The sequence below is a fragment of the Numida meleagris genome, chromosome 2, assembly GCF_002078875.1.
Source record: "Numida meleagris isolate 19003 breed g44 Domestic line chromosome 2, NumMel1.0, whole genome shotgun sequence".
NCBI classification, from domain to species: Eukaryota; Metazoa; Chordata; class Aves; order Galliformes; family Numididae; genus Numida; species Numida meleagris.
This window is the reverse complement of record NC_034410.1, coordinates 118,906,821-118,929,838: the sequence shown is the minus strand read 5'-3', so window position 1 is coordinate 118,929,838 and position 23,018 is coordinate 118,906,821. Positions and strand designations below refer to the sequence as shown.

At 38.5% G+C, this 23,018-nt stretch overlaps 1 protein-coding gene and 1 long non-coding RNA gene across 5 annotated transcripts in view; one reads left to right on the top strand and one right to left on the bottom strand.

Moving 5' to 3' along the window:
* The window catches only part of LOC110393304, a 28,402-nt gene extending 23,354 nt beyond the window's left edge, over positions 1 to 5,048 (top strand). For both annotated transcript variants that reach the window (XR_002434946.1, XR_002434945.1), the window contains one exon: positions 4,265 to 5,048. This is a non-coding gene — a long non-coding RNA (uncharacterized LOC110393304). The remainder of the gene's footprint in view (positions 1 to 4,264) is intronic.
* The window catches only part of PKIA (cAMP-dependent protein kinase inhibitor alpha), a 38,672-nt gene continuing 20,109 nt past the window's right edge, over positions 4,456 to 23,018 (bottom strand). For 2 of the 3 annotated variants that reach the window (XM_021386021.1, XM_021386024.1), the window contains exons 2-3: positions 11,561 to 11,738; positions 4,456 to 6,919 (exon numbers count right to left, since the gene is read on the bottom strand). In XM_021386021.1, the coding sequence (XP_021241696.1) occupies positions 6,840 to 6,919; positions 11,561 to 11,711 (231 nt within the window). In that variant the 5' untranslated portion in view covers positions 11,712 to 11,738 and the 3' untranslated portion in view covers positions 4,456 to 6,839. Of the gene's footprint in view, positions 6,920 to 11,560; positions 11,739 to 19,259; positions 19,593 to 23,018 lie in introns of all 3 variants that reach the window. The other variant, XM_021386022.1, reaches the window with a different exon arrangement.

Below are 23,018 nucleotides of genomic sequence, written 5' to 3'. Positions count from 1 at the left end.
TCAGAGCCTGGTCCAGCCTGGCCTTGAATGTCTCCAGGGATGGGGCATCCGCCACGTCTCTGGGCAACCTGTTCCAGTGCCTCATCACCCTCACTGTAAAAGACTTTTTCCTTACATCCAATCTAAATCTCCCCTCTTTAAGTTTGAAACCATTTCCCCTTGTCCTATCACCACAGACCCTGCTAAAGAGTCTGTCCCCTTCTTTACTGTAGCTCCCCTTTTGATATTGAAGGGCAGCCCTCAGATCACCTCTCAGCCTTCTCTTCTCTAGAGGACGAGCTAGATGCTTGCCATTCGTTGTTCCATGTGACAGCAGAACTTTGCTAAGACAAATGCATGGTTTTGCTGATGCGAAGAAATTCAGTATCATACAGTGTGCACAATTACATCTGTGTTGTTCTTAATAAAAAAAACGACATATGAATGGTACTGTATCAGCAATGAAACAGACCTGTCAGCATGCTACACAGCCAAAATCTGCCTTCTCTTTTATTGCCCTGGAAGCCACTATTTATCTGCTTATACTTAAAAATAATCTCTGCTTGTGTTTATACTGTCCATATTTGACGAACACAATGAGATTTAATTTACATGCTAATGCAGCCTCACAGATGTAGAACAGATCAGCTTACCTGCAAACATGCATTATTCAGGTCACACTAGCGCTGATGGATTGACAAGTAGCTTTAATCTCAGTGCTGGTTTGCAGAGCTGCTCAAGATCTGACCTCCCCAAAAATATCTCACTTCCATCTCTCAGATTATATGTCACATAAATGTCACTATTTGCCATAAATTACAGCTGATTTTTTTTTTATTTCCTCTATCGTTCTTTTTTGTTTGTATGTTTTTCTTTTTTGTTTTACAAACTGTGATTGATTTTTCAGGATGAAATAACTTTTATTTTTTTTTTCCCATGCAAGTAGAACTAAGCATGTTAACTGTTTAACCATTCATGCAATAGGTTTATTATTTAACAGATATAAAATACTGTTATCATTTGCCTGCTAGTTAAAGAAAGTAGAGAGAATTTTTGCATTCATTTTCATCTCAGACATTTTGGGAGCACTTGAGTTTCTGCCTCGGTCAAGTCTGTATCAGGCTACCAACTGTTAAACTATACTCATGGAGAATTTCTTAAGGGCAAATAGGATTGAATATGTACACTGACGCTAATCTGCATCAATACGTTTACTTAAGAACTTGTAAGCTAGACATTGCTAGTATCATCAGTCTTTTTATTATACATCGTTTCAGGCTACTGAAGCATAATGCCTGAAAACACCAAGCGACCATTTGTACAAACACATGCCATGAGCTGACACATCTTTCCTGTCTCCATCTGAAAAACTTGGCAGCTCCAACCCATAGTATATGCATCAGTGTAAGAGGGTACAGCATGGTGCTCTTCTGCTTTCAGAAGGCCAAGTTGCTGCTTAACTGCAACAGTTATTAAGCATTTATGCTTAGCTTTACTCTGCTTTTAAGAGTTGACTCTTGTTAACTCAGAACTAGACTTCTTAGTCACATACTTAGGAATTGATTCAGTACCCTGTTAACCTATTTGACCAGACCACTGTGTTTGACCTTTATTTATTCTCAGCAAGATGTTAGCAATATGTAACATAAATGAAATGTACCAGCCATATTAACCACCTCAGTCCTTAGGCATTCTCTGGCATTTTCTGGCATTCATGACAAGATCATGACAAGAAAGCAGGAAAGAAAACAAGTCAGCCCATGAGGCTGCAGAGAACAGTGAGAAAGTTCCTGCTACTACCATCATTTCTATAATTTTCCTAGCTGTTAACCGTTTCTGCCTTTCGGAGAATACCATGTATTATCTCATTCTCTTTCATTAGAATTGGATGATTTTCATTTGTCTCAATGGTATGAAGCACAGATTTATGTAATCTTCTCTTCTGAAGCACTGTTGAACATCTAGAGTTGGTTCTGATATCAAAATATCATCCCGAGTAATTGCTTCTTTTTAGCTAGAAACAAGTATATGCTGACTGTCTGTCTTATGGAATAAGAAGCTATTTTCTGCATTGGTCTCCACATGCCTTACTTTTAAGAGAAGATATCCTCCTGATATTGGAGGCCTTCTTGACTTCACACTTCCTTCTTGGCTCTTTTGCTTCCCTCTTATGTTGAGAACTTTGTGCTTTGATCAAGAAGACAAAGAGAAACACTCTTTCTACTACAAGACTCTAAGTCAAGTATACAGAAAATCTAATACAGTACTCCATGTCCATCTACTTCTAGGACATTATTTTACTTGAGGGAAGCAAACCACAGAAAAGTATCCAAACACAACAAACAGAACAAAGACAAAGGTCAGGGCACAGACATTGCGCCAGGGGAGATTCAGGCTGGACATTAGGAAATACTACTTTTCTGAAAGAGTGGTCAGGCGCTGGAATGGGCTGCCCAGGGAGGTGGTGGAGTCACTGTCCCTAGAGGTGTTCAAGAAACATTTAGATATAGCGTTGAGAGACATGGTTTAGTGGGGTTATTGGAGGTGGGTGGATGGTTGGACTGGATGATCTTGTAGGTCTTTTCCAACCTTGCTAATTCTATGATTCTATGATTCTATATGGCAGTTTATCATGAGATTACTGCTGAGGCAAGACAAACTTTGTCAAAGTTCAGCTTGTATTAACGTGCTCAGTTTCAACAGCAGCTCTCAGTCTTTGCTTTGTGAAAAAATCATAGACGTTTCTGAAACATTGAATATAAACATAAAGCACACCTGGAATTCTTCACTATTTTTGCTGAGGAAGCCATACATGCTGTGAAGCTCCAGCTTAACCAATTCAGTTGTCACTCCTTTCTTACAGACACCAGAAAATTCCATCAGCTATGTGCATGAAACCTAACTCCTCAGGACTGGCCACTCATACCAACGTACACTTCTTCCACCCAAAACTTTAAAAGCATGGGGAAAAAAAACATGACAAAAATAATTATAAAAACAAATAAGTAACTGTTGTAAGGAAGATCATGTTAAACTTTTGGCTAAAATGATAGTTTGGTGAAATCATGGTCATTGCTTGCTGGTATCTTTTAATAAAAGCTTTTTGAAGCTCATGGGACAACATTAGAGGCAATAAGCAGAAGAAAAATGCCAGTATCTCTGCCCAATTCTAGTTTTATGTTCATTGTGTTTAAAGTAGATGGATAATGTGAAGCCTGTCAAGACAGTGTTTGCAAACGTAGTCATAAACTTTACCACGGGCAACAAAAGCATGAAAACAATTTTTTTTTGAGTGATGAGGTTGGCAGGGTGAAACCAATACCAAAAACATACACCTAAATAGACAGTAAAATACACATAAAAAAAAAAGATTGAGAAAACCCCGAAGACCTGTAAGGAGTATCCTATTAAGCTGATAGCCCAGACCTAACTCTGTTAAGTTTACATAACTTTTGGAGAGACTTTTCTGCAATAATTCTGGATTATACAAACATTTGAAAATTTCACCTGTCATAAGATCAGTAAAACTTGCAGAAGATCCAGGAACAAAAGTCCGAGCATAAATTTTACTGAAAAAGTTAACAAGCAAAGGGAAAATAACCAGATCAAAATCTGATTCTGCTATATCAATATGGCCCATGCAATTACACTGCAACAGAAGTGTGACAACACTTGAACTATCTCTTTTGCATTTGCTTGGATAGTGACAGCATTCAAGATACAGAGGCATTACTTGGTATAGACGAACCACTTACAAAAACACTCAGAGGCTCTGAAGGAATTCTAGCATAGTGGTGTACTGGTAAAATAAGTATTCCTACGGTCTGTTCTCAAGCACTGACATCAGAGAAAAATCAGCCATCTGCATTTTCAAAGAGCACCTCCAAAGCAGCATGGTCAACAGCAAAGCGCGTACTGAGAATATTTTATGACTATGAATGGTCTCATTCCTGAAATTTTAGCTGGTGCAGGCTGAACACATGCTAGAGAGAAAGCTAGTAATTCAGGGGCATAAACAATCAAATTCCAGTGGCAAAGAACTGTGCTGAAGAATACAGCTATCAGGGTCGTTCATCTTTTCACACTGCTGTTTGTATTTGCTTTACATTTAAGCTGGTTCACATGAAGCTGCTTATAGGTGCTACAGATGAAAACACCCAAGGTGAACTAGTAAAGAGAGCCATCAGAGTTCAAATGAAAAAGCAAGCACTCATACTTTTGGGGGATGAGGAACACAAACAGCTTTTTACTCTACTAAAATTTTCTGTGCTATTTTCCATCACAGAAAGATGCATTGAAATGCATTGAAGGCCTCCACCTCTGCCTTAGAAACAAAGGAATATGAGAAATAGAAGGAAGAAACAGGTAGAAAATAAAGAGGAATGGCTGAAATTATTTTATCCCACAACACAGAAGACTTTGGAAGAAGGAAAATGTACTGAAATAAAAAAAAAAAAAAACAACAGTGAAGTGAAATAAGGAAAAGCCAACACTTTAATATACTGTATTACTTATTCCATTATTATGTTTTCCCATGACAATTTATTGATGGCATTTCATGGATCATCAATAAAGTAACACTACATAAATCCCCAGAATCTTATTTCCTTCTGGTGTTAGTGCTAAATTGGCGCTAACCTGTCATTCATGACAAAAGGGCAACCAGTTTCTTTGCTCAGCTTGAATACCCGAATAAGGAACATCAAGATAAACAAATTAATAAATAATTAGTTTCAAGGTATTTTCAAAGCAAATGGACAACTTCTGTTACCAAGAAGAAAGAGCATTTGACAGCTAATAAGACAGCGAGGCATTCAACTTCCAAACAATAAAAGGTGAGAGTTAATATTACACTGATGAACCACAAGCATACTGCTGGTTGGTTTTTTATTAACATTAATGAATGAGCTCATAATACTGATCAGAAGTGGTGGTGGTGGTTTTTTTTTGATTTGTTTTGCGGTTTTTTTTGTTTGTTTGTTTTTTGTTGTTTTTTTTTCTTTGTCCACACATCTCACAAAAGAATTTCATGTGACAAACACTATGGTACGTATGGCAGAAACAAACAGCTGTGGCCACAAATATGTTTTGTTAACTGATGATTAATATATTCAGGAAGCAATCACACTATTCATTAGTAAAAGTTTACAAACATTAAAAAGTGCGTAACATTTGAAACCAACAACAACACAAAAATATATATAATATATATAATATATATAAAGAAAGTGACATCACCTCCCATTAAGAAAAGAAAAGATCTTTGACTTTGTGATTAGTGCTTATGTGATTGCCATGGTTTACTAGTCAGTCATTGTCTTTACTCACCTTAGTCACACAGAGGTGTAACTGCCCCCATCCTGCATTGCTCAGCCTCATGTATGGCCTTGTCTACTGGGGTTGGGGTGGGAAGGAAACCAATCAACAGCTACTGCAGAATAGGTTATTCATTCACAGGTATTTTAAGTCATCTCAATAGATGGAAATGCTATTCCAGTATTTCAATGAATGTTCAGTTTGGACTGCCATTTCGGAATAGCTGAAATGTGAAAAATCCAGTATGTTGGGTGCTAGATTTCAGCTCTCTCACTTCCATTTCCACAGCTTGGCCAAAAGGCTGATGTAGCAGCTTTTAGTGTTAGGCTGTGCTTGGTGCATCATAAACTTGCTACTGGCTGTGTAAACTCAATAGCCTGATCAACTGAGGCAAAGCCAAGGTCTAAAAAAACATAAAATATTCCCCCTGGCTGCATCTACCTCATGATCTACTACTTGGACTATCCTGCAATCTGAAAATCATTCTAGATAACTGGCAATAACCTATGCCAGTTATTTTCCCATGTGTAAACAAGGCCCATCTTTAACAATGTGAATCGGAAAAATCCCTAGCACCATGGAATTTGTTTGAATTTTAACCCATAAAAGGTTATAAATGTATTCTTAAAACTATCATAACAATAAAATACTTGGACTAACATTTTAAAAAAATAGCTTGGAGAAAGATTAAGAAATTGGGAGTAAAATTAGAAAATGGGGAAGAATAACATCAAAGATTCACTTTGAGTCTCTGATATGCAATTAACTACAGGCAAGTGGCAAAAATGTACCAAGGACACAAAACACACCAAAGTATTCACATTAATGAATCGTTTTGAAGGCTCATCTAGTAACAAATTAGAGTGTTTCTGAGTCATTTAGGTTTAGGCATAACCAATTTAGCAGTTGACGTTTTAAAACTATCATGTGCACATCACCACATTATGCAAAAAAACAGCCCTTTCAAAACGCGTGGTAGAAAAATTCACAGTAACAGAAATATTCTTCATAAGCAGTTGAGAAGGGGCAGTGTGGAGCATCTAAGTCGTACAATACAAAAACCATTGTAAGTAACAGAGCTGTAAAACAGATGCAAGTTCTAAAAACAGTGCTTTCTTTACAGTTCTTATAATGGGTGAACACTTTGGCCAGAGAACTTTAAACTCTGAGGATCACACAAGCCTTTGCTTAAGATACACAATTAGATCCTCTAATGTTTCAAAGGCCATTTGCTACAAGATTAACCTGTTTGTTCTACTTTCTAGAAGTGTTCCCATCAAGTAGTCATTATGAAGGGATCCATCTGATGACACTATCCCACAAAACATTACATGTTCAACCATTGCTAATGACAGAGGTAGAGAAAATTCTGTCTTCTGCCACAGCTTGTACCCTCATTTTTAGCATTGCGTTGAGTGGGTTCCAGCAGTGAAGACGCATGCACTTTCCTTTCCATCAGCTTGCTCATGGAAACAAATTTGTTCCAGCATGCTCTTGTAGTCTGAAAACATCCAGCAGCTGCTCCAGTCAGTCAAAGTCAGATGTCAGCTTTCTTGCTTTGCTGCCTCCCCTTGGGCCTCCCCAGTTTGCTCACTTGGATTTTGTTGTGCATCTCCTTCTCCTTCTGTAAGATACAACAAAAGGATGAGGGATCCACCATAGACCAAAGAAATCTTGCTTGCAGAATCCTAACTCTTCTTCCACCAATCTCAAAAACAAAGTAAAAAGAAACCGAAATGGAACACAAATCTTGTGTTACATATAACACCTTTAACTACTAAAATAACTACACTCTGCATCTCAAAGGACACCTGCAGCAACAAATTCCTAGCTGCATAAACCACTATCATTCCAAGTACACACCTAAGGCGGTTATAAATGACAAAAGTTAAAAATAATTGTGCTTTTTTGACAATTTATTTACTGTGATACCATAGCAATAGAAAAGAAAAACCTCATCACACCAATTCTGAACAGAGATTAATAAAAAGAGGTGCAACTTCAATAGACACAGTAGTTTGTTAAAGCTGTGTTCATTCTTTGCATTCATTTTCAGTGCCATGTCCCAAGGCTGTCAGCCCAGCTGTCTCACTGCAAACCACAAAACCATCTGAAGAATAGAAAGCATCTTACAATGACACAGTGAGTACACACCTCAAAGCCTGTCTAAAGAAAGCTAAGAGGTGCCTTGATAATGGTTTTTAAGTACCTATACGCAAAGTATTATACTGCATCGTATCTTCTGCCCAATGATTAAAGACCTAACGCGTCCAGATGATTAAAAGCTAAGCCCTAATAAGAAAGAAATCCCTGAATGCTGGACTAATTAGGTATTGGTTTACAGTAGTATAGAAAAAATGTTAAAACATAGGATGTGCCTTATATCTTGTAAGGATTCTGAATCATTTGTATTAAACTGGCAGTAGTTAAGAGAACATAATTCTAGTGCCTAAGTTGCAAAGATGTTGAACTAGTTTTAAGTCTATACCTTATTTTGTAGGCCACCTCACTATTTAGAGTCTTTAGAATAAAGGCAGAATTCTCAACGCAGATATTTATCATTTCCCCATTTTAAACCACACTGTACATCTGCAGCCTTATTTCTGTGTAAGGAGATAAACACTGTAAATACCTTCTCTTTTCTACACAGAAGAAATAGCATAGCTGTAATGGAAAAAAATTCTTTGCTCTGCAAAGAACATTGCAAAATGCTCAGATTGATAGCTGTGTTTTGTGCATGGACTGTATTTCTGCTGCAAAATGCCCCAGAAGGTTTTGATAATTATCAAATTCAACCTGATGAGAAGTTGTATAGAAGGCTGATTACCTTCAAAATGTTTGTTGTTTGCTACAGACTGAGTTAAAAGTAACAATTTGCTTTGCAATCCACCTTCTCAGAAAACACTCCTTATTTCTCATATTTATTTCCCACATCACAAAGGATTCCAATAGGATTGATCTACATGCTATTACTTCCTACTCAACAGAAATTCCTTTTGCCTGAGTTGTCCAAGCAAGCACCTTCTACAAAGCCTCCTACATTTGTTCTGATACTAAGTAAGAACAGAAGCGTAATCTCATTTTCTTTTTTTTTTGCCTGCTCTATTCACTATCCATACTGACAATTAAAACGAACCTACAGAATTCTTATTTAAAAAAAGACAAAACTCACGAGAAAAATGTTCGCATTTATTTGTGTTTAAGAGAAAAATCATCCTAAACATTTTGCTGCCTAAACATTAAACGAAGTGCACAAAAATATAGAGAAAGAGCATTAAGGTTCTAATATAGTACTTCTTCAACAACAAAAAGCTCAGAAGTGAGCTCTCACAAACTCATTGAAGAACTCACGAGTCTACATCTATTTCATCTATAGTACGCTTTTGTGGTACTATAAGCTTGTTCTTCTGCTGACAGACCTCCCCTCCCAACAGCTTTCCAATACATTTTTGGAAATAATTTTGCTTGTAGGTTCTGAGAATTCAAAAATTTCCTAAGCCCACTCTGGAGCTATTCTTTCTGCAACATGATGGCTATAAGCTATTAAAAGTAAGAGTTGCAATTTTTATGTAGTGTTTTGATTCCAACAGGTAGTATTCAATAAAAAAATGATGCTTGAAGCCATAATACAGTTGTGTGAATTGGTAAGCTAGCAAAAGCTATTAGTTCTGCCAATATCCAGTTTTTGACACATTTTTCCTCTTGGAACACTACAGGCTCCTCAGTATCTTTCAGTGGTCACAGTGGTTACACCTTAAACATTTCTACCATGATCTAAAATCATTTTTAATGACAAACTTCTACAATCGGTCCTCCATTCCAGTTCTGTACTACTCTAACATCTCCATTACCTTCATTTTTGTAGACAGTTGGACCATCACAACTTTTACAAGGAAGCCTCCTTCTCATTCCTGCACTGAAGTACATTCTTTGGTAGATATGTTCTGGTAGATATGTTTTGATATGGTAGATATGTTCTGGATATGTTTTGGTAGATATGAATATTAGGAAGTTGTTAACTTACTATGGACAAAGAACATTGCAACTGTAGTTTTAAAAGGACTATTACACAGTCACTACATTTATTATACATGATTATGCAGTCAATTATCTGTAACTGGCTTATCAATGAAGGGATTAACCATACTCACCTCAGGTATCAAATAGGGCATGACAAAAAATTCACTGTCATGGAAGAAGGCTTCACCACCCATTGCTGTTCAAAGCTGCTCCTATTCTTTGCAGGAAGTGTATCTGCGTGCTTTTCAAAGTAAATGTACTAAATATGCTTGGGTAGCTTAATTCACATAGATTTGATAATAATTTTAATTTTTTTTCCTTTATTTGCATCATCCTACTTTGCCATTACACTATGCTGTAGAAAGCAGCTGTGCTTGCATTTTTGCAAGATGCACATAGATGTAATAAGAGAAAAAGGAAAAAAAATCAAAACTTGGTGTATGTATTTGTATAACTAGGTATTACTTAGCATAAGTAACCTTCAAAGAAATAAGACGAAACTCCTAAACATTTGCTTTTCTCTTAACCCCAGTGTATGCTGCAAATCTACACCCTGCAAGCACCAGCAAATTTTGAACTGAAATTGGGGATGTAAAATATTTTTAAATCTTTTCTTCAGTTTGGAAGTTCAGGATAGGATAATACTGTAATACTCATAGGAATGATAATGCAATGTATTTTACAATATTTTTGGTTTGGACGTTTTTGTCCAGCACCAAGGTGTATTAATAATAAAAATATATTTTCATTGTATCTAATTCAAACTGCATGCCCAAAGAAGTATGCTACCATTTCTGTGTATCTACCACCTAAGGTAATTTTATAAGCAACTCTGTATACCCCTGAATTATGTATTAGCATTTAGGAGAACGGTTATTTAAACCATTTTCATCGCTTCAGTGTTAACTGCATGTGCAAAATGCACACTGACGTATATTACAAGTACAAAGTCACATTCTTTTTATAGTTCACAAAGGAACATAGTTCTGGCTTAGAAGCACTCCAACAGCCAACTGAAAGGTAGGAATAATGTATATTCTCTAAATAGACAAGATCAGACAAGATCAGTGTAAATTTGAGACTGAAGAAACAAAGCAGGCACCATGCATTTCAAATACCTGTCCGACATTTTAGACACATCCCCACATTAGAATAAATAGACACCTACACACATGCTCATGTATTAATAACTTCTCTTTTTCGACAGAAAAAAAATTAAGAGCCCTGCACAACCAGAAGCGCAGGCATCTAAAAGCTACTGTAGGCCCAAAGGGGGCAATGGCAGAAGCAGTGACTTAGTATTACGTTAGTTTGTGAAGGTCAGTAAAGAACCACTCCCCAAAGAGCACGACAACCACTACAACTTCACACTGTCGCATCTGATTGTCCAGTGATGAAACTGCCTCTCAGGACTCTTGCCTATCTCTGAGAAAAATATGCTCACAAAAGAGGAGAGCTGCTTATCAACAGTTTACTTTTTGCTGCATCTATTTTCTTCTGCTATTAAAATAAGCACAAATCTCCTTTCCTGAAATCCAAAAGGGCCTTTCAAATATTACTAAGATCCATTCGCTAACTCCCACCCAAGTAACAAGCAAGTAAATATATAGCCATGTTACTGTTTTTATTTAAAGTAAGGCCCACCACTGTACACTGTCCCTTCTTTCTCTCAGTTGAAGGTGCACAAGCATTTAAAAAATTTGGGTAACGTGAGCGGTGGACTGATTTAGGACTGCATTAGTGCATATCACCTTAAAAGAAGGAGAAAGCACAAGCAGAAAGGGGAAGAGATAAGATATCTGGAAACAAAGATTCAAATGAAAGAAACAATGCATCACTACTTCTCTCTCCTCCTGTAGCTGAAAACACAACTAACCTCCACAAACTTTTAAGCAGACCAGCGGTCTCCTTCAGGCTTCAGATTAAAGAGATTCCTTCAAAAGGATACTATGACAAAGCCAGGTCTTAATAAAGATTTATTTTCTTATTTTCTTTCTTATACTTCATCTTCTATAAAATTTATCTTCACATGGATTCAGCTACCAGGCAGTCATTGCAGAAAGTCTTTCCTTATTTCAGTAACAATTATTTGCAAACAAGTACCCTTCCCTTTCACGAAATCTGTTTTTTTTTTAATTGTAGGCAACATCTGCTTATCCTAGTTTCAGGAAAAAAGAATGTTTCTGAGGGACTTTTTTTCTCACGAAGTTTTAATTAGTATATTAAATGACCAAAATGCACTCACCTGCTTTATTGATATCCAGCTCTGATAGCTTTAAGGCCAGTTCACTGGAGTTCCCGCCTGGAGAGGACACAAGTATGTCGTGTAGTGCATTTCTTCTACCTGTTCTTCCTGAAGCAATAAAGTCTGCATATGTAGATTCCACATCAGTCATTGCTAACAAATATCCACATAGCAGTACCTGGGTGAGAGAAAAGAAAACACCAACACTTAGAAGACCAGAAGAACAGAAGATGTTACGGAAGCAGAACAGAAGAAGTAGAGGGCTCTCACTGAGCAGTGGACTGAGTGTGTAGCAAAAGGAGATACCTGAAACTTTAAATATGGAGCCATCAAAGCAGAAACATAATGGAATAAAAAAAAAAAAAAAGTGCAGATTTTGTGCGATTTGTATTCAACAGCATTTTAAACAACTTCATTTATCATACTTCATAAAGTGCTACTTTATAAAAGCAATGACCTCAGCAACATAATTTCTTTATAGAGCTGTCTCTGCTTTTAATATTAGCTGGGAAGTAGGAGGAAGGTAGGGGGTGGAACAAAGTTCTTTTCTGCACAAAAAAGCAGAGCACAAGGATTAAGAAAGTACAAACTGATAACACTATGTGCTCGTGCACAGGCACTGATATGTTTTGTGCATTTGCTTTTCCTGTAGTATGGTTAATTTTGGCTTTGTACATAGACCTCCTTGAATTTATTTTGGTGCTGTAGCTACACCAAAGTGATTGCCTTACTAAAAAGTCACTGAAGGGAGTGGAGGCAAGCTAATAGAGTGCAAGAAGAGCTGAACTATAACGCACAGCTTAAAAAGCTACGCTCTGCAAGCTAGATGTAGCTCAGAATTATTTTCCAATGGAAAACAAGTAATTTTTCATGTCATTATGGAATATGTGACGATATTCCTTAATGTAAAGTTTGCCAGTGTGGGAAACTTATATTTCAACCTCAGTAAGATAAAGATTTGCATCTTTGCTGGACTGTCTGCCACAGCTGTAACCTGATGGGTTAAAACTTTCTTTTGCCGATGCCACTTTTACTTTAGTTCCATTTGTACTAAGGCTTTCTGCAAAAAGCCAGATTAACATGCTTTAAATGTAACTTCTCTCACATTTTATGTCTGGACATAGGAGGACGATCAGGGAAGCTTTCTGGTGGAGCAGTACTCTGAAGAAAAGCAGCACTGGGGAACCACCACACAGCAGCAGCACCCCCACAGCTATATGCTTCCTTCATTTCTAAGCTGTACTTCTTGGGCTTTACGTACTGTAATGAGAGAATGTGGCCAGAAGAGATAGGTTTAGCTGTTATTACTGGAGTAGCTGAATCTCCACATTTGCGCAGAGTGTGCAAATGTTTTTAACCAGTTCCTACTACATACAGTTGCCGGACACTGAGGAAGCCCTTACTAAGAGCAGCAAAAGATTCAGCTTTTTATCTCTTTAAGTAAAAAGAAAGGAAAAGTTATTTCTTATACACTCTTTATTTAAATAGGTATGTAAGACAACAGCCAACTCATTCGTACACTTAGATATGAATTATCTTCACAAATTCTGTCCATTCATCTTCAGCCCAGCCCTCACCTCCACAACTTTGGTCAGCTGTAGGAGCGGGAACATGTAAGTTGCCTGAGAAGCCAAAGGAGGGTTCTAAACTATATTTTATCAAAACTAAATATAACTGTATCAAGTATCACTGCAAGACTGACGTATTTCAAAAAGTTCAGGGCTATCAAGCTTTGGTGTCTCATGCCAAATGCTGGATGGCTGACATGGTAATTTTACTCCTATGAACAACCACTATGAAACAGGAAACTGCTTTAAAAAAAACACAAACTAAAACCTAACAACAAACACCCAAGGAATGGAAGGGGTCAGCACTGACTGAAAGCCTGCCTGCCACACATAAATGGCGCTGTGCCTCACAATTAACTAATGCCTTCACAAGCACATGTGCATTTCTTCCTGTGCTGTGCTCCCTTCTTGAAGTACTGCAATAATACTGAAGCAAATGAGAAATTTATCAGTTGTTCTTTCCCCAAGGTGCAGCTGTTTCAGTATGAAATATATCAACAATGGGGTAACGAAGCATATAAATTGCAAAAATGAAAAGGAACAGTAAGGACCTGTTCACTGAAAAATATCATCCACCAAGATCAGAATACAAAATGCCTGAAGTGAAACTTTCTGGAGTTACTATTGGTTTGTGCCTGCAGAGAAAGTACAAGATCTAAGATGTACAACTTAGGCTGGACGTGGCTCTGGGCAGCCTGGTCTAGTGGTTGGCGACCCTGCCCTCAGCAGGGGGGTTGAAACTCGATGATCTTTGAGGTCCTTTTCAACCCAGGCCATTTGATGATTCTGTGATTCTATGAACTTGGATTTTGTCACTAGTGTAGCATCAGTCCAAAGTCACCATAGGTATCACTCTGCTGATTTATCAAGCTGCTGATTTCACTTAAGTGTGGGGGTGTGGGGGAAGAGAAAATAGAACCAAACCAACAACCAAAACCACCACAGAAGAATATTCTTTTACTACTTTGGAAGCTGCAAATGAGTGCGTCAGGAACAGAATGAGTGGAGAAGTCCATGTGAGATGGAACAAGCCATTTGTTGATAAGGCCAGCAAAATGAGGAATGCTCTACTCCATGAGCAACTCCTTGGACTGTACAAAGTTTGCACTCCACAGAGTACACTTCTGTGAGATTATCATCTGCATGAGACACTCCATAAAACAGAGAGCACCAAGGGAATTTGCAGGCTCACTAACTTCATTTTAGCTAGGAACCAAGCTATAAAGCCATGCAAAAATGTACTTGAGAACTTTAAAGGCTCATTTTCTATGGGCTCAATATGGCATTACTAGCAACATTCAGAACAGAAAAAGAATGTTACCAAACATACATTTATTAACACTTCCAAGTTTTCCTGTCTGCATCTTCTTTTAAATGTCAAACACCATTTTGTTATGCACTGGCATTATCTTGAGACATTACAGCATAAATATGGAACTCCACTGACATCACCTGAGAGCTCCCCTTCCAGTGACTGGCACAATGCCCATCAGTCTCTAATACAGACACAGAATCAGTCTTTAAGGTATTACCATTCACTCCAAAAATCCTTTTTTCTTCATTCTCTGTGGAACAAATAGAGTTTGAAAATAATTCTGTGAACCATAATTTCTATTTTCTAACCTCATTAACAGATACTCTTGCAGAAAATGCCATGGTCCCAGCCTTCTTTCTACTATTATTTATTTCAAGTTGCAAAACCAGCATTTTCATGCATGCTATGAAACTGAAAAAAAGAAGGCTGAAAACCTCACTGCTTCTGCCAATGGAACCAGCAAACGAGAGGAAGCAGAAACAAGAACAAGAAGAGAGCAGTTTTGTCGGAATAAGGACAAATGAAACCTGGTGTTGTGGGGTTGGATACCTTGGTAAGTGGCAAGATAACATCTCACCACAGAATGGCTTGGGGTGGAAGAGACTTCAAAGATCATCTAGTTCCAACCCCTTTGCCATGTGCAGGGTTGCCATCTGAAGCCTCCCCCAGTGTAGAGTCATTTTGCCTGATAAAAGGTTAGAATGTAAACTGCAGCACTGGGGATTTTCATAAAGCCACTTTCCTCAGCTTCCTAGTTTCATAAAACTTCTCAAATTGTGTGAAAGAATTCCATTTCTTTTACCTTCCAACTCCTTACTCTCTAAGGAGGTTGTGTTCCAAATTACTTTCAGGCTCTTAAAGAATTACAGAGGATGAGGATAGGGAGGAAGGCAAACAGACACAGCATGATCACAGGACACTTTGCAGTCTTGGATTCCAGCCCGTGTAATAAGACATCTTTGTTATTATACGTGAGTATTCCAGATAACACATAGTGCTACACTTGCAAAGAGTCTACTTTTATATCCTATGAAACTGAAGTTTTACTGTAAGCATTATGAGGAGTAGAATTAGTATTCAGAGAACTCAGCAGGAGAAAAAGATGACAAAAACAACATTACATAGTATGTATGAAAGAATCAGCATTGGTGTTTTCAGAAAGCTCCCTGAATACTTCTTGGCCTCTGCAATCCAACTTCTGTTAAATTTTCTACCTCCAATTTATCGAGAAATTTCTGTCAAATTTATACTGTTTTCCTTCTTCTATGTACTTGGGTTCTATTGAAAATAATACTAAAAATCCAAAATTTAGTGATGGCTCTCATAAATGAAATCCCAGTTTGATGAGATTTCGTAACTCAGTGAAAGAAGTTTTACACAAAGATATTGTTATCAAGAGTTTGGAAGTGAAAGTACGTAAAGCATGTAACATACCAACATAAATTAAAATCTGTGTCCCTGCAGCTCGTGGGCTAGAAGTACCCTGAGTTGTTCAACTTAATGTTTTCAAGAGATTAACTACTTAAAAGAACTCCAAAACTCTTTAATAAAAAATACCAATTGGCAACAAAATTTTATTTTAAAATGGATGACAGAGAGTAAGAATGAGCACTTGACACACGGCTTGTCTACAGGATTTGACATACGCTGCCTGTGAGCACAGGAGAGCTGCCATTTTCTTGGTGAAGATGCAGTGTATGTCTAAGAGGCACAATCCTTCAGTGTTTGCTTCCCTTCTTTCTACACACATGCTTAATGATGAGGTTGAATTAAAGGATTTTTAGATGAAAATCTCCCAGGCTCTGGCTGCTAAATGTTGTATCACAATCAGCACATTATTTAAACATAATTATCTATGATCAGCTTTCATAAAGGAACAAAAAAACAAACAAGAGGACTTGTCATTTAATAGCATGTCTGTTTTAGAGATGTATAATTATGCTTTTAAGATAAATTTTGGTTCCAAATCCAGTCTTAGCTTAGAGACGTGGCAGGGAGGAGATAGCTCTATTCCACAGCTACCTGTACACTTAGATTCCCATCTAATGTATGGACTGCTATGTTGGAAGCAGATGAAACAGAGCAACAACTTGATAAAAGTATACTTTTTCCACAAGAGATTATATCTGTCATATAGATACATTATATATATCATGCAAAGGAGCAGTACTGTTTTTGCACAGACATAGTTGAGCAATAAAACAATAATATCTTACTGGAATTCATTGGGAAATCAACGGATACAGCAATGAAACAGAATAAACAAAGTTACCATCCCAGACTTTTTTAACGAGAAAAAATTCAAAAGTTGTTTTAAATCTGCATCAAAAAACCATTATGAAGTCATGTATTCTTAAAACCATAACTTTCATGAAGAAATCATTCAAAAAGACAGTTAATATGTTTCCCTTCTACATTAAGTGCTGTTTTAGTATATTCTGACTAGAGATCTACAGAACTAAAAGCCAAAGATTTAAATACTCTGTCTATACTTAACCAGAATTGACTGTGCTTATGACCACAAGGATTTGGTCTCTCATTTACCACTTAATTTTAGTTCAATATTCCTCTCTGCAAAAACACAGAAGATGCACCAGGACATTTAGTAAAAAGGAAAGAAAAAAAGAATCATGGGTTTTGCTCATGAAGCATCTCTGTCCTCCTAATTCAGGATTCATTCTGCAAGCAAGTTCTTTCTCTCAGAGACTTCTGTCAACAACTGCCAACCTACACAGACAGAGCTTTAAAGGTATTTATCAACATAATTCTCATCAGAGAAAACAGCTGAATCTCCAAACAAGAAGCGGCATACAGACAATACGCAGCACTGTTGAGTACTTTTCCAGTTAAATGGGACATGGCTGTACTTTATAAGAACTGGCTCCATCAGGGCTGGGAATGACAAGGTCAAGTTGCTGTGGGTAACGATCGGAGGAAGGCCAACAAGGCTGACATCCTGGTGGGGGTCTGTTATAGACCACCAAAACAGGATGAGGGCACGGACAAGACATTCTACAAGCAGCAGGCAGAAGTCACGTAATCGCCAACCCTTGTTCACATGGAACAGCTTCCCTGATATATGCTGGAAATACACTCCAGAGGAAGCAGTCTAGGAGGTTCCCAGAGCGTGTGGAAGATAACTTCCTGACACAGCTGGTAAGAGAGTCTACTAGGAGAGCTGCCCTGCCAGACCTGCTGTTCACAAACAGAGAAGGACTGATGGGAGATGTGGGGGTCAAGAGCTGTCTTGGGCAGAGCAACCACAAAATGGTACAGTTCTCAATCATTACTGAAGTAAGGAGGGGGATCAGCAAAACTGCTACCTTGGACTTCTGGAAGGCAGACTTTGTACTGCTCAGGACACTGATAGGGAGGGTCCCTTGGGAATCAGTCCTGATGAGCAAAGTTGCTAGCATATGCAGGGAGAAAATCAGAAAGGCTAAAGCCCATTATGAGCTTAATGTGGTCATAGTGGTAAAGGACAACATAAAATGTACTGACGAATACATTAACAGTAAGAGGAAGTTCAAGGAGAATCTCCATTCTTTACTGGATGCAGCGGGGATAAGGGATAAGGAAGAGGCTGAGGTTCTCAATGCCTTCTTTACATTTGTCTTTAATAGTCAGACCAGTTATTCTAGGGGTACTCAGCCTCCTGACCTGGAAGTCTAGGCTGGGGAGCAGAATAAATCCCCCGTGATACAGGTGGAAACAGTTAAAGACCCGCTACTCCACCTGGGCTGTCAGAATTCCACGGGCCCAAATGGGGTCGACCCGAGGGTACTGAGGGAGCTGCAGACAAGCTGCTTTCCACCATCTAACATCAGTCCTGATCAAACAGAGAGGTTCCTGATGACTGGAGAGTTGCTAATATGACTTCCATCTATAAGAAGGGTTGCAAGGAGAATGTGGGGAACACAGCCAGTCAGCCAGGCCTCGGTGCCAGGAAAGGTGATGGAGCAGATTGTCTTGAGTGTGATCATACAGTATGTGTGGGACAATCAGGGGACCAGGCCCAGCCAGCATGAGTTTATGAAAGGCAGGTCCTGCTTGACCAATCTCATCTGCTTCTATGAGTATTTTCATTTTCCTTCTCTAGAACAGTTTCCACTATATACTGTTGGGCCAAGTTCTAACATACTTATGGTGTAAAATTTATTTCCAGGCAATACTCCTATCACTACATTTACTGTTTTCCTCTAGGACAATCCATTCAATACAATTTTGGAAGGTCTTTTGCCTTCCAATCTCAAAGCAAGAGACTTCACTTAACAGAGTCATCCATCCTGTTACACTGTTCCCATTCCCAAGTGAACAAAAGTTTGCATTTTGTGATGTTCTGCATTCTGACAGTTTGACTGTTACAACATCTACAACATCAGTTTGCAGATAACATAAGAATTTCAAAGAAGAACGTACACAGACCAGCAAAAAGAAAACATCTAAATACCACTATCATGACAGCATTTACCACAGGCTATACATTGATCCTGTGTGGACAGGGGGATGCATCAGCACTGTCATGAGGTTTCTTCCAGATCTACCTGCTCTGATTCTTGCATGTTTCATTACGTGTAATCTAGCTACCATGTAGTCAAGGTATATAAAAGTTCCAGAGGTCAGCTATTTTAAAATTCTTCCTTAGTATTTAGAAGGCAACCGTCCCGTTTCCAAGGCACTTTCCTCAATTTTTTAAGAAATTGTAATTTACTAGACAGATGCAATGTTATATCATTAATCTTTTCAGTAGGTTCTGATGCAATAGCTTAACTGTCTGCATGTGACTACCTTTCAAAATCATGCAGTCATGACTCACCATCAAAGTATGCGTTGCAGCATCCAGAACAGAAGAGCTTATTGCTGTATCTTCTTAGGCAGTAACAAAAGTAGCAGTGGAAGGAAGGGAAGCCTTCTTTTTGGATACCAAGATGATCAACAGCTCTGTTACCAAATATTAAATATTGGCTCCTTTATTTGCTTTTAATAAGAAATAGATTATCTCTGGAGAAAAGCAAAGTTGTGAAACTATAATGTGCTTCTGCTGAGATCTCACATTTCACAGGCAGGCTTGGAGTTTGCCAAGAATACACCCAATGACACTGTACTTCTCAGTATTTGCGAAGATAATACCATGGGCCAGTTTGGAGACCTGCGAATGTGAGACAAGTAGCTTTTTAATAACAACCTCTTTGTGCCACAATACCTTACTCAATATTTCATTCATAATATATTTGGTCAACTTTTGGCTCATTAATAAAAAAAAATCCAACACCTCCATGCATTTTTTTTTTCTTTTGCAGGCATTTAACATCTACTTTACATCTGAATTAGTTTTTCCAGCCACGGGATTTTCTGTCTTTCTTTTAATGGCTACCTAGGAGCTACGAAAAAAAAAAACCAAAAAAAACAAAAGCACAGTTTAGCTGACAGCACTTCAGTTCTTGATTTAACAGCAGTTCCATTTATTATCTCTCACATGATAAATTCACATTCTACACTGCATATCATTTCACTTCAGTTTGTCTTCATGTCAGCCTTCCATTTTTTCAAGGTTTCCATCCTTTCTGCATTCTGTTCCCATGTGTACTCTGACTGCTTTAGAGTCTAAGGACTGCCTGGTTCTGTTGCTATGCAACAGCATAGCCTACTTAAGGCTTCCTGAAATAATCCTCTCAAACGCGCTTTTTTTAGACTTGTTTCCAGCAGGAATACTTTACTGTTTTGTTATAATGGACCACTGATACTATTATCACCAGATTAGACCATGGTCACCTGGAAAGTCTGGGTACTGAGATGACAAGAAGAAGGTTATTGCATGTACCTGTGGCACTGAAACAGGAAGGCATAAACATCTCAAATATTGCCATATTCTGGCCAGATATTCGCTAGGTGTAGAGGAATCATGTATTTCTTCACTAGGGGAAAGTTTTAAGGGAAAAAACAAAACCACAAGCCTCTACTTAACTTAGAATAAGCCACCAGAAAGAAAAGCAAAAGACAACCAACCAAAACAACAACAGCAACAACAAAAAGCGAACCAACCTACTCCCAAAAATTCTCCTCTTAGCTGAAGTCAACTTTAAATTTAATATAATCAAGAGAAGAAACCTGTATGCAAATATTCCAAGTTGCCATTCATTATAACATAGTTGATTTCAGAATTCCCTAGGGCAGGACTCCACTTTAAAATCACATGATGGATGTAATGAACTTGAGGTAACTTTGTGCCACCCTTGAGAAACTGTCCTGTGACATTCAGTCCTTCCCGCCTCAAAACGCAATTTTCTCATTACGTGCTTCTAGTGCTGCTGCTGCTGCAAGGGAAGACCAACGTGTTTTGTTTTCTTATTGCTGGCTCATTTGGGAAGCTTAAGTTAATTTATTTCTGTAACAATATGTACAGCAATATAAACACAAGGCTCTTGTTAAAGCATCAGTCAGTCAAACCAAGAGGGTCAGATGTCTCACTGTGCACCAGGCAGAGGGGACAAAGGAAGGTCTAGTAGTACAAAGGAGATTTTAATGAAAGGAAATATCTTACGTCATCCTCTTTTTTTTTCCTGTCCATTTTAGCACGCTCAGCAGCAGTTATGTCTACAGAGAGCAATGCATCAGTCCAGCATTGAGGTAAAAAGAGAAAAGATGTTTCCCAGACCCAGAGAAAACAGATACAAGGTTTGAATTAAGGCCCCCTCAGAAGCGCATCTGCCCACACACTTTTAAAGGGAAAATGGGAAGAGAGCAGCAATTTCATAACGTTTACAAGATCCTAAGTCTTTGAGATGACTTTTTCTTTTAAAAGAAGCATTGTCATACAATACACACTTTATGTTCATGCCAAGAAATGTTATTCAGCCGACCTAATACAAATTTTCTGCAGTCCAAGCTCCAATTCTAGCTCACAGCACTGTCAGAGCATTTGCTGAGTCCTAAGAAATGTTAAAAAAAAAAAAAAAAGCCTATGAAGAATCTGAACATGCAATTCTTATATACATGCATAAAACAATAAAATGTAATGAAGTGCAAGCCATGTTTTCTAGATATGCGCTAAGGCATCCGTATACAGGCATGAGCAGAGATCAAAGACCTTCATGCTGCACTAAGTTCCCAAGGAAGGAATTCATGTTGTCAGACCACGTGAGTACTTTCACACTAAACCTGAGGCCCTCCCTCTTTTTATCTACCTGGTGGTGTACTGTGGATGATAAAAGAAGTACCAGCTGTCTGCTTACAGTGAGAATGCATGTGTGGGTAGAATATTTTCTAAGTCTTCCGGTTCTGAAATCCCGGCAAAGGGAAAAGAACTCCTGAGAATAAGAATCACCCACAGGTATGAGTTCCTGGGTATCATATTTTCATCAACGGTCAGGTGCCAGAATAACCTCAGAGAATAAAATAAATAGAGAAACTGAGAGCCACTGTTGAAAAAGGGCTTATAGACAGACTGTGATAAGCAAGCGTATAAAAATAAACCTAAGTGGACTTTAAAACCGAGCAGGAAGTCAACATCAAGTCTCTCCTGGCAAGTAGAAAGAACCCCCCTTTACAACCATTATTCCTCCTTGCAGAGACCTTGGGATGCTCTAAGCCTCTCTTTTTCTAACTTAGTGTCCATCTTTCGAGCTAGATGAACATGGGAAGTACTATAATACCAGAGGAAAGTAGCAGACACCAGGAGAATTTACTAACCAAAAATTTGAATTGTATTATCAAGGCTTTTCTGGAGCAGTATGGACAAGTATTAGTAGTTTTGTAACTGAACTGTTTCCTGTAATTTAACTGTTAAATGTTAACAGAAGGTAGGTTTCCTTTTTGCTTATAACAATGCTTGTAGCACTCACTCTCCTTTCACCTTCACAGCCAAGAGTCATCACAGCCCTTCAAAAGAGTTGACTAAACTGCAGGCAAACTGTAGAAACTGCTGTCATCCCCAGGTGATGCCAATTCTGCCTAGCTCTCCCAGCTAATATGCAGCACTACAGCAGAAGTAAGAAAAGCAACTGTAGGGACACATGATAATAGGGAGATTTTTACCTGCTGTTAAGAGTTAAAGGGTAATTGTACACATGCTGGTCTATTCTCACTGATCTGTACATCAACAGCCTATGTCCAGCTTTCTGGCTGGCAGGCACTACAGTCCATGGTTAGGAGGGACTTCAGTGTCCAACTGTTTATCCATGCAGTAATGAGGAAAGAAAAAAGGAAGAAGCACTTCAAATATGATATTTTGAAGTATGCATCGGGTTTACATGGCAAGGTTTTGGTAGCGGGGATCTGTAGGGATAGTCTCCATGAACAGCTGTTCCATGCCAGATCAGAGCCAGCTCCAGCTGCTCCCAAAAGGACCCACTGCTGCCAGGGCTGAGCCATGAGTGATGCTGGGTGTGCTCTGGGAGAGCAGATTTAAGAGAGGGGAAATCTGCTTTGCAACAGCAGCTGGGAGGGAATAGTGAGAAACATGAGACAAACAGCCCTGCAGGCACCAAGGTCAGTGCAGAAGGAGGGCCCCACAGTATGGAGCCGTGTTGGAGCAGAGCTGCAGTCTGCGGGAAGGCCACACAGGATCAGCTGGGGA